General features: G+C 28.1%; 3 protein-coding genes across 4 annotated transcripts; 2 read left to right on the top strand and 1 right to left on the bottom strand.

Moving 5' to 3' along the window:
* The first annotated feature begins 8,347 nt into the window (after positions 1-8,347).
* LOC122517904 (zinc finger protein 585A-like) lies at positions 8,348-10,629 on the top strand. The gene is made up of 4 exons (XM_043636520.1): positions 8,348-8,527; positions 8,676-8,925; positions 9,706-10,273; positions 10,395-10,629. Exons 1-4 carry the CDS (start codon positions 8,348-8,350, stop codon positions 10,627-10,629), a joined length of 1,233 nt encoding a protein of 410 aa, XP_043492455.1.
* Positions 10,630-12,170: 1,541 nt separating this feature from the next.
* LOC122517988 (ATP synthase subunit delta, mitochondrial) lies at positions 12,171-13,568 on the top strand. Its single transcript, XM_043636628.1, has 4 exons — positions 12,171-12,261; positions 12,496-12,624; positions 12,991-13,188; positions 13,283-13,568. Exons 2-4 carry the CDS (start codon positions 12,505-12,507, stop codon positions 13,448-13,450), a joined length of 486 nt encoding a protein of 161 aa, XP_043492563.1. The 5' UTR covers positions 12,171-12,261; positions 12,496-12,504; the 3' UTR covers positions 13,451-13,568.
* Positions 13,569-14,839: 1,271 nt separating this feature from the next.
* LOC122517987 lies at positions 14,840-19,128 on the bottom strand. Of its 2 annotated transcripts, XM_043636627.1 has the most exons (6): positions 18,909-19,127; positions 18,728-18,823; positions 18,065-18,288; positions 17,109-17,391; positions 16,546-16,732; positions 14,840-16,436 (listed from the first exon to the last, which is right to left on the bottom strand). In XM_043636627.1, exons 3-6 carry the CDS (start codon positions 18,249-18,251, stop codon positions 14,892-14,894), a joined length of 2,202 nt encoding a protein of 733 aa, XP_043492562.1. In that variant the 5' UTR covers positions 18,252-18,288; positions 18,728-18,823; positions 18,909-19,127; the 3' UTR covers positions 14,840-14,891. The 2 variants fall into 2 exon arrangements, with proteins under 2 accessions (XP_043492562.1, XP_043492561.1); XM_043636626.1 differs by having other exon boundaries at positions 18,728-19,128.
* Positions 19,129-19,261: the final 133 nt, after the last annotated feature.

The following is a 19,261-nucleotide window of genomic DNA, read 5'->3' as shown; positions in this document are numbered from 1 at the left end:
TTTTTTTTTCGTAATCATAACTTTTGTAGCTATAACTAAAGAATCAGTTTTATGAAATTTATATTATGTCATATATAAGAAATATATTTTATGCTATTTTAACTTCACTAAGCATTTTTTTTAAAGACCAGTCATTTTGACTGATTTTGGTTGAAATAGTTATATAAAAAAAACCGGTAAATCTAGTGTTAAATGTTTTGCTGAATTATTTTATTTTATTTTATTTATATTAATATTATATAAATCAAAATTAATTGATCGAAACAATCATAATTTTAGCATTAAAAAGTTGACATAAAACCTCAACAGTTGAAAAAAATGAATAAGTGCATTTAATTGCTAGCTATTTGCTAATTCAAAATTCATAATTGTTAACTTTTTTAATATAAATTATTTAATTATAGTTATTGATAATTACAAATGTGAAAACGTCATGAGTGGGAGATATGTTATGCGCATGCGCAACCACAAATTCAAGGCGCATGCGCACTTTGAAAAATCTCCCAATCGTGACGTTTCCACATTTGTAATTATTAATAACTAATTAAATAATTAATTAATAAAGTTTGCAATTATGAATTTTAAAGAAGCATTTTATTAGAAATTTATTTCTTTTATTTATTTTATTATTTTATTTTATTCTATTATTTATTTTCATTTTTTTTCTGCTATTGCAAACTACGTTGCTTTACTTAGAAATAAAAAAAGTTTTCACATTTTCAATTATCAATAACTATAATTAAATAATTTATTAAAAAAGTTAACAATTATGGATTTATTAGCAAATAGCTAGCAATTAAATGCACTTATTCATTTTTTTCAACTGTTGAGGTTTTATGTCAACATTTTAATGCTCATAATTTTGTATTATCGCTGTGTTTCGATTATTACGAATACACGTAATGCAAACTCGTGTCATTTATATTTAAAAAGCCTTCTATTTAATATTCGATTAAATAATAAGTTATAGTTTAAGAAAAAAAGTTAAAAGGGATAATATAAATAAATAAAATAATTTTCTTCATACCTCGTTATCTCGTTATAATTTTTCAAGGTCACAGCATTACGTTACAAGTAAATTACTAATTAAACTTGTTTCGGTTAACGATTTTACCACCAAACTGACTTTAAAAATAAGAAAGAAAGTAATATGTTTTATACTTTTACACTAACTAATGAACATTTAAAATGAATTACATAGATAACAAAAAGACCGTACGAAAAAAAAGGAAGAATACGAAGGGAAAATACGATAATAACGAGCGAAGACACCCCGCTGTTATGTTCAACGATTGTTCGTACTTTCCATCGAAGAAAAACTTTGAAATTAACAATAATAAATCCTTTTTAAATTTTCTCTGGCGATTAAAAAAATTGATTGTAAAGAAGGAAAATTAGAAAACAATTTTTGAGCACAAATTATACCTTAGAAAAATATAGAAAAAATTAAACGAAGAAGAAGAAGATACAATGCTGCCACAATCTTATTTAACGTTTAACTTCTCGTATTAGATTAAAACTTAAACTTATATACCAACCTATGTACAAATGTATATGGACGAAGGGAAATTAAAGGGAAATAAAAAAAAAAAAAAGAAAAAAAAGAAAAACAAATAAACAATAAGAGCAAAGTTTATTTTGTATACATATAAATACAAAACTATCGTTTAAGGTCGGCTTAAATATATATTTAAATATATAGAAACAAAATATAGATAAACTTTGTATTAATAAACATAAAGCGTGGTGGGTCTGATTAATACTCAAAGTTCAATAGGGCATAGTTTCTGACACGTTCATTGATCTTAAGTTTCGTATTCGAATAATCTTAGTTGGCTTTAGGTTTAGAGACACCTTCTCTTACCAGCACTGGTCCAATCTTTCTTGCACTCTTCATATAGGTAGGTGGCGTCCTACATTAAGCAGTGTACACAGCTGTGCGACAAATCCATCTCTGTTTTCACCTCACCCTACTTCACCCCCCTATAACCACCCTCCTCCTACTCCTCCTTTTCCTGACAGGACACCATCACGCACTTCTATCCCTATGGCAAACAACAAGAGCCGCAAATAGAAGGAGGGGATATAGTTTCATCAAAAATTAATTATCGATCCTTTTCCTATCCTTCGTTTCTTTCGTATTCTCTCTCTCTCTCTCTTTCTTGTCTTTTTATTTATGGATTATTATATAAATTTGTGATTAATTAATAAATTATTTGATAGGAATTAAAAAAACATATTGAAATAATTGCGTGTGACTGTGATACACTATTTTAGATTAAATTAGTATTGTTTAATTACATGTTTGAATTTAACGATTTATGATTTTACTAAAAAGAAAAAACAAAAAATGATTTATATATGCTAAGTATAGTTTATTATTAAACCTAATATATATAGTTTATTATATTGAAACCTACAAATATATGTTTTTTTAAATACATAGGAGACTCCGAGCACATTGACGATCGAGGTAATTTTTAATTTAATTGCTTTTTATCTTGTCCAGAAAATAAAATTATTAAAAGTGAGTTAAAAAATTTGTAATAACTATTTATTAAATGTTTTGATAAACTATGTATTTTTAAGATTATGCAACATATTATGTAATTGCTGAAGAAGTTCCAATGTCGACAAGATCAAAACATAACCTATCTGATTTTCTTTTGTTTTACTTTGTTCAACTTCCCTGTGATACATTTATTCATTTTTCCATACATTTTGTCGCGGTAAACCGCGAAGGTAAAGAAGAAAAAACCTGTCCGATTGAATCAGGATTAAATTGATCATAATAGGATGAGGTTTTACGGTGAATCGAGATCACAGTACGGTTTTAAAAAGCCACACACCCTTTTTAACTCACCCCTTTAGAAATAGAAATAGCGGTAAGGGAAGAGAAGGGAAGAGAAGGGAAGAGAAGAGAAGAGAAGAGAAGCAAGGTGAACCGGACATATTGTATTGGATTAAATTAAACACATGGGGTGGCTCTCGGACTTGTATTAAATGCACCGAACTCTTGTGCCAAGTGAGCCATACTCGGTGGAGGCTGGCTTTTCAACAGAGTGCATGGATCCTCGTTCTCGAAATAGAAAGAAATGGAGAAAGAGAGAGAGAAAGAAAGAAAGAAAAGGGATGCAATATTGTTATCATTATAATTATGTCATGTGACCGGTGTCACCTGCATTTTCCTCAATGCAACATTTTTTTCTTTTTCTTTTTCAAATAAAAATTTTAGCAAAACTTTCTTAATCGTTAATCATTTATTTTTCAATTTTTTATTAAAGGATACAATATTGTTATCATTATTATTATGTCATGTGACCGGTGTCACCTGAATTTTCCTCAATGCAACATTTTTTTATTTTTTTTTTTCAAATCAAAATTTTAGTAAAACTTTCTTAATCGTTAATCATTTATTTTTCAATCTTTTATCAAGGAATGCAATAATATTATTATTATCATTATTATAATTATGTCAAGTAATTCTTGTCACTTGCATCTTCCTTAACCTAAAATTTCTTTTTTTTTAATGCTTGAAATTTGACTGGAATTTGTATTTTAATTATTTGTTTTTCAATATGTTCATTAATGCAGTCTTACAAAAGTTAGTTTTTCAAAAATAATAAATTTTGTTTGGTTATATAAATACTCTCGTCGTATGAATTGACTCTTAAAATCAAGTAAATAGCTGCTAATGGTTAAATACAATTTTCTTTCCATAGAGTCTGTGAACGATGTGCAAAGAGCTTATGGGGTATCTCTGATGGTCACGTGTCATGTTACACGGTATTCACTTCAATGTGTAACAGTGGCAATATGTCTACGGCACGTGCCCAAAATAGAACTTGATTTTTCATCTGCGAACAAGTACATACTCGATGAAGTCATTTGAGAAATAATTTGACATTACAAAAAGTTTGAGAAAAAATTCAAATTATTTTTATGCTAATTAATTTTCTATCGATGTACATGCACCATTTTTTGTGTGGGATCTTTTACAAATAACATTAATTAAATATTAATCAATACTGTTCCGAACGAGGAATTATGAAATAATGCGTTGTTAACGAGAAAAATCATACAAAAATGAAAATAAATAGATAGATTGGAAATATTAATAATACATGAGACGTACTGCCTATCTCTCTGTTAGAAGAGAAAAAAAAATCATTAGACTAGGGGAACTTTTGACACTTGCAGAACCGAAACGAATCACCTTTACGAGTACCTCCCCGCAAAACTCACCATAATTCAGAATTCACCCTGCAGCATCCGGTGTTTCCTTGTAACCACGCATAGTCCTTGCATAAATACTACGCGTAGGTCCTACTCTTGTAAAGGGTCGAGTAACAATAAGATTTGTTCCATCTCCGCGATGACGAAGAAACTACAATTTACTAATACAACCTTATTCACACAACAATCGATTTTATATTATTTTCGCACCTCCTCTATCGCGTGTTTCAATGTTTTATTCAAAACATGTACGTAGATTTTGGAAAATGAAATAATAATATCAATTCAACTATTTCCTAATCATGTTTTCTAATATACAATTTTTATAAATAATTATAAATATAATATACTCTTTTGTGTACAAAAAAAAATGAATTCAATTTTGAAAATATACAAAAATATTTTACCCGTATACAAGGGACATTTGTTTCCTTTTTTTCTTCTTTTCTTTTGCTTTTGTTTTTTTTTACTCGTTTTTAAATAAAACTATTATTATTGATTGTGTAAAAATGTGTAGAAGAAGTATGGTACTGCTTGTACCAAGGTTTGAGAAACACCATGCGTACAAGCAAAAGAGGGTGTCTTTTGTAGGCTTATTTGAAGGATCGTGGGTAGAGGAGAATAACGATAATAGGTAGATGATAATCGCGATATTAATATCGCATTGGGAAGCGCACACATGCGTGCAAGAGCTCATTGGTCACGGAGGAACACTTGCTCGCTTGCTGGCTCGTGCTTGCTTCTCTCAATGCACCCTGATTTTAGAAAGAGATAGACTATCCAAAAAGGTGGGGGTGGACTATCCAAGGGACCATCCCCCATTGCCTTAGATGCGGCTCAATTTTTCAGCTCAGCCAATAAACCACAAGAACAATCTTTGAAGAATCTTGTCAACGAGATAAGAAAACAAATTTCTATTTTTGAGGTTATACTTTTTTTTACGCGTTAAGAAAAAAGTGTTGAGAGTGAATTTTCACACAGCGACACGAAATTAGCGATTAGAAATTAGAAAAAAGAGAGAAAAACAGAAAGAAATAGAAAGAGAGAGAGATAAAAAGGGGAACTATGAACCTAAATGAATCATGACGGTCATTTCATTTATTTCGTTTGTTTCGTTTATTCAAACATTTACGTGGATAACCCATTGTTACATAAAAAAAGAAAATATCGAAAGATAAAGATAACATAAACAAATTAATTAAAGTATAAAAAAAAAGATACATAATAATAAAGATAGATATAAATAAATAAATTATAAAATATAAAAAAGAAAAAAAAACAATAGAAAGAATACATACAAATAAATATAAATAAATAGATAAAACATACATAGAAATTAACAAAAAATAAAAAGACTGTATAAATATATTTACAAAATTAATAAACAAAGTTAAACAATTAAATTGAGCATAGACAAAATTTAATAGAAGAAATGGATTGGTTGAAAGGATCAACGAATTTATGAAAGTGGGTTAAATGATTGGAAAATTCTATTAGTTCAATTATAATAGGTGTTATGAGTACTGATATGTAATGAATCATAATTCCTAAGATATTTGGAAGGAACATCGAAGAAGAAAAGCTGAATGACGTCAGAGCTGTTGACAAACCCATTAAAAACCTTACAAACAAATAGAGCGTCAGATAACATTCTTCTTCTGTATACGGCGACAAGGTAACAAGAAACATCCAAACCTTGAACTTTCCCTCATTAGCATTAATAATACCTAAAATTCAAAGGTTCAAAGGTTATCGTTAAAAAAACACATTAAAAAAGAAGCATTTTAACTCCTATTGTTAAACGCTTCTATTGAAGATAATATTTTTACAAAATGTATATATTTAAACAATTGTTATCGAAGATAACGAGAAATAGATGTCTGGAGTATAAAAATGAGTCAGTTAACATTAGAAAAATACCTTATTTACTCTTTCTCATTAATCTTGTATGTTTATTATATCTTTCTTTATATTTATTCTAATTTTCATAATAAAAAGATAAATAGGATAGTATTAGATAATAAAATAAAAAAGAAAAAAGAAAAAAAAAATTATGGTCAAACGTTCGATAAATCCGATTGGAATAAAATACCCGATCAAGATCGAAACGGACGATTAGGCAAATCTTTGATATCGCACTTGTTAGATCTGTGCAAGAGTGCATAGAAGAATGAGCCACTTAATTTCCTAATCAAGCGTTGATTCAGATGCACCTTTCGACAGTTCCCCCTGGCCCCCCGGCCACCCCCCACTCCGCATCTTCTCTCTCTAGGACCTAGGACCGAATTGCAGCTGAGCCAAACAATGTTCTTTCACATGAGGCTTTTATAGCCCCATCAAACGTGTCCCATCATCTCCCGTTGACGTTCCACAAATCGCGAATTCTTCTTTTTTTTTCCTAGGCATACGATCTAACACACTCCTATCTCGATTCACTCCCCCCCCCCTATCCTCGAGAGACCCTTCCTAAGAATTTTTTTTTCAATTCTATACGCAAATTTTATCTGTTTAAGATAAAATTGTATAATACGAATAAATTTTGGAAAGAAGTCTGAACATTTTATTGGAAATTATATATTTTACATATTAATAGTAATACATTATTTTATATATTATTTTACATTATATTTTATATATTAATAGTAATAAGTTATAAATAATTTGTTAATAATAATAATATTTGTGTAAATTGTTAAATATTTTGTAAATATAAAAGTGTTGTAATTTTTGAGGTTAACTTTATATTACGCAATGTTATAATGCATTGGAGGTTTTCAAGATAAAAGAAAGTGATAGATAAGAAGAGTTATATTTGTTTGAATTTGGACGATTCAAAGGTTCATTTCCAGTTTTTCTAACATGTTTTATGGTCGTTGGTAAGAAAAGAGTTCTCTTTTGAAATGTTCGATCATGCTGAATTTAATCATTTCAAAGAATGGTTATTAGTTTACCCATTTCTTATCAAATCTATTGCTCATTCAAGAAAATGATCTCTGATGGAAACTACACTGCATTGTCCGCACGAAGGAAAAGCAATAAATCATATTAATTCATCCTAATCTATCTTTTTTTTTGTAATTTCCCTTGAAAAATGTAAAGAATTTCAAATCAGGCTATTTTGTTAGTTAAATTTTATTCTCAAAACAAAAGAAAACCGAGTAATATTTTTGACGAACGAACATTTATCCAAGAATCTTACGACAAATGTGCCCATAATTATGAAAGTGGTCTAACATAAGTGAAAATTAACAAAAAAAATTAGTTTATTAGTTATTTCACAGCAAATTATTTGAAAGAATATAAATTCAATGTAATTTTGACGATATTGTGAAAAATGAACCGTTAAATAGTGTTTGTTGTTTCAATATTATATAGAATTCATTGAATGTTCAAATGTAATCCTTTAAATATCTTAAAACAAGAAATATATGACTTAGGGCACATTTTCATAATTATGGGTACAAATGTATCTCAATGAATATTTCATTCGTTGTTTATTTCAAAATTTGAATGAAACTTCTTTCAATTTTATTATTAAATTGTTTATATTATCAAATATAAAGTTGACAATGAAGTATGTCAAAATCTTGTTGCACAATAATCACTTTTGTATAAATAATTATTAATAATATGAACGTATTATGTTAACAAAATCTACAGGGATAAGAGTGGGGGTGCTACATGGGGAGTGGGAGCTAAACTATTGTAGGCGTTCCTACTGCACCTTCCACTAGGAGAAATACTTACGATCCCTTTTGAACCCCCCACCATTCTGCGATACTATTGGATCTAAGTCCAGTTAAGATGGTCATTGGAAATACTCCCTCTAAAACATTTACATACGATTGGATCCACGGAAAGAGGTAGTAAGGATCAAACCAATATACTCGAACGTAGAAAAGTTTCTTGACAGGTTTTCAGTTGACATTTAGTCGGCAACCAGATGACCACAAGTAACACAAATCCGGTAGAATTGTTCGGGTGAATTTTGAACGATCGACGTTGTAATATTAAATGAAAATTCTGTACGAGGATTATTACAAAGTAAAAAAATTTGAAAAGTGCCGAAGTATCGAAGTTTTTAGTGAATTTGTTATATTCTGTTGAAACAATGTGTACCTTGGAGGAAATGAACACAACGTTGATAAGATTTCATCGTTTTTCTAATCCAAGTTTGTTAAATAATTATGGCCCAATTGTTAAAGCAACTAGTTTTATTAAAAAAGATGCTACCAGTGAGATCATTGATCTCAATAAACTTTCGCAAACGTGCGTGTATGAAGTTGACTGTGTAAGTATTCAATCATTTCTTCGTAACTCACGTTTACATTTCTTATTGTTAGTTAGAAAGAAAAATATATTTGAAAAAAAACTAATTGCAATAATCATCGAGATAAAGAAAGAAGAAAAAAAATATTAAGATTTGTCGATTATTGCAGGTTGAGATCATCGAATCGGAAGGACGACTTCACAGTTCAAATAAACGCATTAATGCCAACTTTTGGCTGAAGATAGTGAATTTAGCTGCTGATTGTCAAACTTACAATATCATTTTAATACCAAACGAAAAGGGTGTAGTGATAAAAGCTATCAGAGATATAGCACCAGATGAAATATTATTTTTGTGGTTTTCGGAAAATCTCCTGATCATCTTAAATATGCCATTTTTGACTTTAAAAAACATTCAAGGCAAGTAGAATAAACACTCGAATACTTTGATTAGAAGAAAACTAGTGCATGTACTTATGTAAGAAGTTATACTTCTTTGGCGTACCAAAACGAATATAACCTCAAAAAATTCAAAAATAACTTCAAAAAAATAACTTCAAACAAAAAAACCAATAACATTCACATTGCATGATACGTTTCCAGTCTTTTATGCCACGCGCTCGATATTTTGATAATTAATTACAGATCAACTATCTCAATGATTACATATTATTATTATTATTATTATTATTATTATTATTTTTATTTTTATATAGAATATAGTTGATAAAGAAACCTATTCCCGCCTCCCTGCTTGATGATCGATAATATTCGCTAATGTAAGCCGATTATGTTTCTTTTATTATTATATTTTTATTCATTTATTTATTTAATTTTATAAATACATATATATATATATAAGAAAGTGGTACGCATCAACGATTATGGCGCCGTGGTTGCATTAATTCCCGCTTCGATCACTTAAGTCAAGCAGCACTGGCTACGATTAGTACTTGGATGGGTGACCCGCTTGAGAAAAAAAAAGAAGAAGAAAAAGAAAAAAGACGACTTCATGCCTTAAATTTGAAATTGCTTTGCCCGCGCATCGTTAAATATCAACAAACTTTTCATGGTGTCGTTTTTCCAGACGCTCGGAACAAATTCAACTCTCCATTACATTTTCCCCAACGCGCCAAAAGAAGTATAACTTCAAAAATTCTTCTATTCGCAATTCTTTATAATTTTGTTTATTTGTTACAGGACAAGATCGATACGTTTGTGATACGTGTTACAATGTTTACGAACATCCAAATCACTTAAAAATGCATATATTCTTAGATTGCGATCGTTTGGATCATAATCATTTGTGGAATGTTTTAGTAAGGGAATATACGTCCTTGCAATATCTTCATCATCCAAGACCTTTTTTATTCCAATTGGATGGTCCTGTAAATGCAATTTCACCAGATCTCATCGATACAGCTAATTCACGTTTATATTCTAACCCATCATCAACATCTTCAATTTCATCTTCAAATTCACCAAACTCCCAATCTTCGATATATCGCAATGGACACAACGTTTCTCATCGATTATCGGCATTTAAACCATACAGAAAAACAACAACAAAATTCAGGAGGAGTGTATCTAACGTTTGCTGCCAATCACTACTGAGTACCACTGATTTAACTTTGAGGAACAATCTCCCTTCCGATCCTGCTGATATTGAAAATTATGCCAGTAATATTGGCAAAAGTGCAAATGGTTATATTTGCATGTTTTGTAATAATATATATTCAAGAAAGTACGGTTTAAAAATTCATATAAGGTAAATCAATCATTTTCCATATTGACTTTCAATATTAAATTTCAATTTTGTATAATATTGTAAACAATGGCATATATAAATGATGACAAAATTAATTTTTTTATTCGATTTTCTTTTTTAGGACTCATACTCATCACAGACCATTAATTTGTTCTTATTGTGAACGAAAATTTGGAGATCCAAGCAACTTGAACAAACACGTTAGACTTCACAAGGAGTCATCCAATTCGCCACACAAATGCAAGATTTGTGGTAAAGTTTTGGTTAGAAAAAGAGATTTAGAAAGGCACATTAAAACTAAACACGCAAATAACAATCGACATACTGATATTTCCGACGAAGGATTAGAAGTTTAGAACTATATATACTTAATAACAGTTATTTAGTTTTTAGTTTATTGTGATAGTAATCTAAACAAAACATTCTTTCAAACAATTACAAATACTTAACTGCCATAACAGTTTAGATATAAGGAAAGATTTGAAAATAAGAAAAAAAAAACATAAAAAGATTACCAACAAATTATTGAATCTATAATTAGTATTAGTTCAATAATCACGAAAGACTTTAATATCGATTTCAGCACATTGTGTGCCTAACAGCATGCAATATTGAAAATAAGAAAGAGAAATAGAAAAAAAAAATAAAAATACATTTTAAAAATACATTTAAAAAAAATAAATATACATATTTATATAATCAATTACACTGTAACGTCAAGGTATTTTTAATGAGGTAAAAAAGACTTTAAAAAAGAGAGAATTTTTATTAAATATATATATATATATATATTTATATATTTAAAATATACACAATTCTCTCTAATTTTACTTAAAGTGCAATTATACTTATTGTTAAAAAATTTAATGTGCCTTTTTTGCTACATCTGATGCATTTACATATATTTTTGTATTAAATTTGTAGATAAATATACATTTAATAATTTGTTATTCAATTATATAATGTATAATAAAATATAAAATACTTTTTAAAGTATATATTGTTACGAAATGAATATATTTAATATAATTATTAAACGACTCTCTATTAATTAGGTAAATAAGAGAATAATGTATATTGTAATAAATATTAAAGTATATTTTTTAATGTACTTTTTATGGTTGACCGTAAAATATAGTAAATTTGAAAAATTATACAACTATGTCGTATAAATCATTTCACTCCAAACTTCGAGATACCGAAAATGAAGCACAAAAAAGTTAGAATAAAACCGAAACAGCAGAAAAAAATAATAAGTGCTCTTAATTGCAAACTAATTATTCAATTAAATTCAATAATTGCTCACTTTATTAATTAATTATTTAATAAGTTATTAATAATTGAAAGAAATTACTAGAATAAGCAAGTCTAAAAATAATTGAAATTCTAATAACATTGCTAAGCACAATATCAGTAATAGTAGTGCTCTATCTTTATCTTATCTACCGTCGGTAACGGTAGTTTTCTACTTTGAAAATATATATAAAATATATATATATATAAAATAATAGTAGATTCCTATTTTAAAAAATATCGACCATTGTTAATGGCAGTTTCTACTTTAATAATATTGACCGTCCGTAGCTTTAATATAAAGTATTACCGACGTAGAGTAAAATAAATTAGAAATCTACTATTACCGATATGGTGTTTAGGTTACTAGAATTTCAATAGATTTCAATAAATTTTAAACCTGCTTATTTTAGTAACTTTTTTCAATCATTAATAAAGTTAGCAGTTATGGATTTTGATTGAGCAATTAGTTAGCAATTGAGAGCACTTATTAATTTTTTTCTACTGTTACAGTTTTAAGCCATCTTGTATAATAAATGAATTACTATTTATCGGTAAGTTCGAATTTTTTATTACCAGCAACATACACTAGCGAATCCAGTTGATCAATTAAGAAACTAAGTTTCAATTCACTCCGAAATCGTCTTTCTGCTGTATGATTTTCGGTAGCAGCATTGAACTTTAAGTTCACAGAGGTAAAGATTAACATCTTAAGAATATTTAAAACATTAATATATAATTTAGAATATGTATAATTCTTAAAAAAGTGATTATTTTAGTTAAATAACGTAGCATTGAAATAACTTCAAATATAAATAAGATATAATTAATATAAATTAATGTTATATATTTCGATCTTATGATGTAACAATGTCACTGAACCATCTATATCAAAATGATATAACATTTGTAAAACTTATAATTTTTAGGTCGGTAAAATGGCAACTATCGCACGTAATCTTCGGCCTTATTTAAAATACATGCGTAACCAAATCAGAACTTACGCCGATGCACCTGCTAGCGATGAAATGAAATTCACATTTGCTGGTGCGAATCAGGTACAATGTAATTCTTGTTAATTATTTTCTCATATACGTATATGATGTCCATAATTATGAAAGTGGTTTAAATGAAAATTTACAAAAAATTAGTTTATCAGTTATTTCACACATGACATTATTTTATAAACTAAATTAACTCAATATAACTTAGATAGTATCTGTTATTTCAATATTATATTGAATTCATTTAATGTTCAAATGTAATTCTTTAAATCTCGAAGCAAGAAATATATGAATTAAACCACTTTCATAATTATGAGCACATGTATATAACTTACAAAAATTATCGAAGAAGTATATTAAATATATGTATATATAAATAATTAATTAATTATTCTTATCTTGACTAAATTTTATTCGTAGGTATTTTATGATAAAAGCGCCATCCGACAAGTAGATGTTCCATCATTCTCCGGTTCCTTCGGTATTTTACCGAAACATGTACCCACTCTAGCTGTTTTAAAACCAGGTGTTGTTACGGTTTATGAACAAGACGGTAATACTAAAAAAGTTTTTGTATCTTCCGGTACGGTGACCATAAATGAAGATAACAGCGTACAGGTAGAAATTTAATTTATTAATTGGAAATGTTAACACAATTTTGTTTGTATATATAGAATACATGTGTGCACGTGTGTTTATAAAATATTTAAAGATTTTAGCAGAAGAAGCACATCCGGTAGAAAACCTGGATGGTTCTGCGGCAAGAGAAATTCTAAATAAAGCTCAACAACAACTTTCTTCTGCATCGTCGGACAAAGATAAAGCTGAAGCAGCTATCGCTGTCGAAGTTGGGGAAGCTCTTGTGCAAGCAACGCAATAAGTATTAAAAATTGCTAAATTGTTTGCTATTAAATGAAATCTTAGATACAAGTATTTGCCATACAATTATCTTATAATTGCTGTATATAAAATGCAGTACAAATAAAATCTTATATTAAGATCATTTGTTCTCTATCAGATAAATTAATTATCTGAATAAAATTTAATATACATATAAATAGAATAAGAAATAAACCTATTTTCATTTTTACCGTAATCATCAATTTTATAATGAAAAAAGTAATATATATATATAAAAAAAGAAGGAAAAGATATATTTTCGTATTATAATTTATTGTATTATTTTATTTCACTTTTTTTTCTATAACAGCATGGAAATATTTCAAAATTATGATTTATTTAGGTACATAAAAGTTATCTCGTAATTTGATATATAATATATTTTTCAAATAGATGAACACCCATAAAAAATCTCACTCTATTATTGTTAAAATAATATGAAATATATCATAAGAATCATATTAATCGATAATTATTAAAATATTAGAATATGTATGATTACTCATAAAAGTTTTATTTTTAATCGTTATATATATATATATATACTAATCTCTACAGTATAAAGAATATATTACTTAAAAATATCCAACATTTGTTTTTCTTAGGCATGGTGTATAAGTATTTGGCACTCTGTACAATATAATTATACAGTAATACATAAAAGTTCACTAATAATTAAATAATAAATAATTTTTTCCATTTAATATTTACTATTAATTTACAATTATTTAGTATGATGCACAATTTATATTTTAACACAATTTTACTTTCGTATTTAATATATTCGTATCGAGAATAATCAAAGTTCTGATTGATTGTGCACAAATTTTTAAAAATAGACAACAACAAAAAAAAAAATACATTATTGCGTTTACATTTCTTTTTTCAAAATATATTTATATATGATATTAATTTAATTTGTACTGATTTATAGCCATATTTAATATGTTATTACATAAATATCAAAAATGCATTTCTACTAATTGAAATTGTGCAAATAATTAATATAATACGATATATATATAAAAATGTTGTAAAAAAAAATTTATCAACATTTTGGCACAAGAATCTCACAGCTTATATATTGCATCTATCAAGAAATCTTGTTAAATATTGCACGCGACACACACACACACGCACACGCACATACACACATACATATATATATTAATAAATATGCATATATGTGCATGCAGTCATATTTTCTTAATTTATTCTAAGTAAAAACCTATAAAGACATTTTAATTGCTTAAATTAAATTATATATTAGCTAAGCAACGCGTAGTGTGTATCGATTACTGAATTACAAATATTTCTTTTTCTTTCTTTCTTTCTTTTCTTTTTTTTTATACATAAGTTTACACTGTACTTTTTTGTTTTCTTTTTCGATGACTAGTTTATTTCACACGACTTTGTACTCTTCATTGATTCTTAGTCAATTGGCATTTTAACGATGATAACAAAGATTTGTCTTTACAACAAATATCGGCGTTAGCGTCTCTACAACAATTAGCATTAAATATTTTTTGTAGCTGCTGTAAAGTTTGCAAGCAAACAACCACGCAACAAGATTCACCATTTCCCGAAATGGAATTGCAAGTGCATTCTAATTGTAAACATTCATTATTAATATTTTTCAATGATATATCTTTTTTGGCAATGCCAGATAAGGTAGAATTGTTAGTGCAATCTTGACAATTCTGTAAATGATTACATTTACAATCAATGCATTTACAAATGTCTGCATCGGCAGCAATCTCTTGCAAAACATTTCTATGCTTTTTATATCTTAAATAATCAATCTTATGTACGTCATTTTCATTTTCTTTAGACTTAGTTACAATGGGGTTTGAAATTGCAGTATCTATGCTTACTGCATTAACCATTTCTAAATTGTGCGCATTATGAAATTGGTTTTCTATTTCTAATGGATAAGGATCGGGTCCTACTAAATCTACTAACGAATGTACAGCCGTAGGAAAGGCGTTTAATTCTGACCAAGATTCAGTCTTGAGCACAGGTGCAGTAGCCAATGTTGTAACGTCTACCCAAGCTGAAGGTATTTCTTCTTCAGATGCTATAGCTAATTCCACAGCCTCTGACGGGCCATTTATTAATGCGTTAGATGCCAAGGAATGAGTCATTACTTCGAGAGATTCCGTTTGTAATTTTGCATCATGTATGAATGAAAGGTTTTCTAAATCTTCATTAAAAAGCTGCACAGTGTCCGATGAATTCAATATATTTCTGTCTTGACTAGTATCGCTGTCGTATAATGTAACTGCATTATCATTTTTATTTTTCAACGTTTCATTCATCAGATTATCAGTAAAATCATTTTCACGAAGCAATGGTTTACTATTAAAATGTGTACCTTCCGAAATTTCGGCTATCGTACTTTGTAAACCGTCTTGGATAATTTTCTGTTCTAAATTCAACGGATTAAGCGATTTATGATCGTTCATATCGTTGTGCAATTTGTTCAAAGTACATGGCAATACTTCAGGCTCATATATTTCGTTTTCAACCTTTATTATATCTGTTATGTTAGACTCCATATTGGAATTATCGACTTGATGAAATTTTTTATAATCCTTGTTATCAAAATTACAAATTGTCTGACGATCAAAGCTATTAAGAATATTATCAGTTGAAATAAGATTAACAGTTATAGTCTCGTTTGGACAATTTATTATTTCATTGTCAATGTTATATTCTAATTCCTTATTAATTGAATTATCGTTCAAAATATTTAATATCGAAGTTTCGGATATGTGTTCGTTGCTATCTTCAGTCGCGATATACGCTAGATTTGTACGTTCTCGTGCTTCATCCGAATGTAATGAAATATCAAAAGAAGATACAGTTGCATCATTTATACAATCCGTTTCATTTCCTATTTCATTTACAATTTGGGATTTATCTCTTTGGTTTTCAATACTATCGTCTATTGAATCTTGTTGACTCTGTAACAATGTATACATGAAAAAATATTAACTATTTATTATCTTTGTAATTATCTATTATGTTTTTTTAATCATTTATTTCCAAATACTATTAATAGGTATTACTTACCACGTCTTCGTTATTAACAATCTTATTATGAGTTTTAATATGACTCTTTAAACTATGAGGAGTAGTAAACGATCGTTTGCAATTCTTATAGGTACATGTGTAAGGTCGTTCACCTGTATGTGTTCTCTTGTGTGTTTTTAAATGATGTGAAGCTGTAAAAGCCTTTCCACAACCTTTTTCTCTACACCTTTAAATATTACAGAAAAAGAAAGACAAAAAATTAATATAAATATATATATATATATATATGTGTGTGTACAATTAAATTCATTTATATGCTAAAATATTTAATAAAGCTAATAAAGAAGAAGAAGAAAAATATGTTGTCAAATGTTTAAAGCGAGTTTACAAGGAAATTCTAACCCTTTGACTACAAAGCGCTCAGAAACAAAATATTATTATAATATGTATAAAATGTATTACATTATATGTAATGTATATTATGTATGTAATGTATAAAAATATTGTACAGAGAAAGTGACTTCTATTGGACGTTTATAAGCGCTGTTCGCAGTCAAATGGTTAAAAGAAATACCCTAAATTGTTAAATTTCTCAAACGTACTTGTAAGGTCTTTCTTGAGTATGAGTACGAACATGTTTCTTGAGATCGCTTAGAGTAGTGAAGAATTTAATACACCCAATTTCTTTACAGTTGAATGTATTGCCACTGTGAAGTCTTTGGTGAGCTCTCAATCTGTAAAGGGTATTAAATGCTTTCCCACAGCCTTTGTGGGTGCATTCAAATGGTTTTACTTTTGTATGTACCCTAGAGTGAATCTTTAGGCTGTATGATGTGAGAAAAGCCTTTCCACAACCTGGCTCTGCACATTTAAATCGAAACTCGCCTGAAAGTTTTGAGAATCCCTCCACATATAAAAATTTGTGGGGCTACCTTTTCTTGCGGCATCTGAAAGCCATGCAGGTCAAAGCATTCCCTTTATACTAACACAATGATGACGCTATAATTTTGAATCAAGACTACATAAAGCGGCAATTTTAAAAAACATAAAGCATTTTACATTTCATATATTAATAATAATATACAAATTTAATTATACAAACTTACCTTATCAATCTATCCTTCGATAGCACTAACACGAAGATTATTATTATTAGTATAAAAGTCATTTTTGTATTCTTTTTCATTTATATTTAACTATACAAACATGTTAGCATTAAACTATAGTTAACAATATACAATTGCTATTTTTTAAGAAGAAAAACAAAAATGACAAGATACTGAAGCATGTTAAACGAGACACGTACTTTGCTTTGACTAACAACACGCTGCTAACGGATAGAAGAAAATGTATAAATGTATTCCATACTATTAGAATACATTATACATTATTTTAGATAAATATATATCAAAATAAAAATGTATATTGCTAATAAAATAAATACTATGTTAAACAAGCGAATTGTTTTATAAAAAAAAAAAGAAAAAGATTTAAATTAACTTATAAGCAAATTGATAGACAACACCGCATTCAAATAAACTTATGTAGTTAAATATACCTTTGTGAGTTTTAATATGAGTGCGCAAATTTCCAATCGTACTATAAGTTCTAGGACATCCTTCGTATTCGCAAGTATAACGATTAATATGCTTTTGATTGGTATCCATGTCTACATTATTATTGACGATAGTTTTGTGCAGCGGGTCATCAGACGACGCATAAATTTCTTTGGAATGAATATGCATATGAATTTCTTGAGGACGAATTGTATGGTGGACGTGCCTAAATATAATCATAACGATATTACTTTACGCAAAGAATTAGGCTTATAAAAATTTTGTAAAGAATATATAGAAAAGAAATATATCATTTATATCAAATAATTTAATAGAAATAAAACATATTTAAAGAACGTATTCTAACACATTTTGAAAATAAATTATGAATGAAAAAATTGATTGGAAAATAATACAAGAAAATATATCTTACACACCATGAATGATCAAACATTGAAAGTATACAAAATATAAGAATCCAATTTCAAAACTACTCAATCCTTATAAGGAAACGACGCAAAATCTTCGGATACGTATGGATAATCATCGAGATTTTTGGAGGTAAAGTTTATTTATTTAAATTGTTCAAATACTTAATGTTTTTAAAAAATATAATTAATCAGTTATTATAAATATCGATTGAAAAAAATATTATCCAACCTTACCCTGTACTGTTGTTGTTAGATAGCCTTTCATTATTAACATGTTCATCATCGGATTGTTTTCCATATTCAAATACATCTGATTGTTCGTAAACTTTTCTGAAACTAGGTAAATCTAAACTATCGTCCAAGTAATCCTGCAAATCAGGTGCGACAATAATATCGTTGAAATTATCATTAATACCATCGGCATTTTCATCGTCATTTATATTATCACTTTCCCACGTCGCCATACTTTTTTAGGCCTGCACAAACAAATCATGAGGTAACATGAACATAGATGATATTATACTATCTCCACATTGGAACCACACACTTCAAAATTATTTTATAAAAATATAACTTTTCTCTTTTTTTTCTTTTTTTTGGTTCTTTTCCGCTTTCTTTATTTCTTTATTTATTTCTACCAATCGTAGATAAGTTATAGAAGATTGATATTTTTTAGCGGGAATTTCAAATAATTCATTTGCTCATATTTCAACAATATGAAGAATCTTAATACTTTTGTAAAATAAATTCTACATTAAGTTATACCAT

This window comes from Polistes fuscatus, unplaced genomic scaffold (genome assembly GCF_010416935.1).
Source record: "Polistes fuscatus isolate 324 unplaced genomic scaffold, CU_Pfus_HIC Scaffold22, whole genome shotgun sequence".
Lineage (NCBI taxonomy): Eukaryota > Metazoa > Arthropoda > Insecta > Hymenoptera > Vespidae > Polistes > Polistes fuscatus.
Note: the sequence above shows the minus strand (reverse complement) of the source record. Positions and strands in the feature narration are given on the sequence as shown.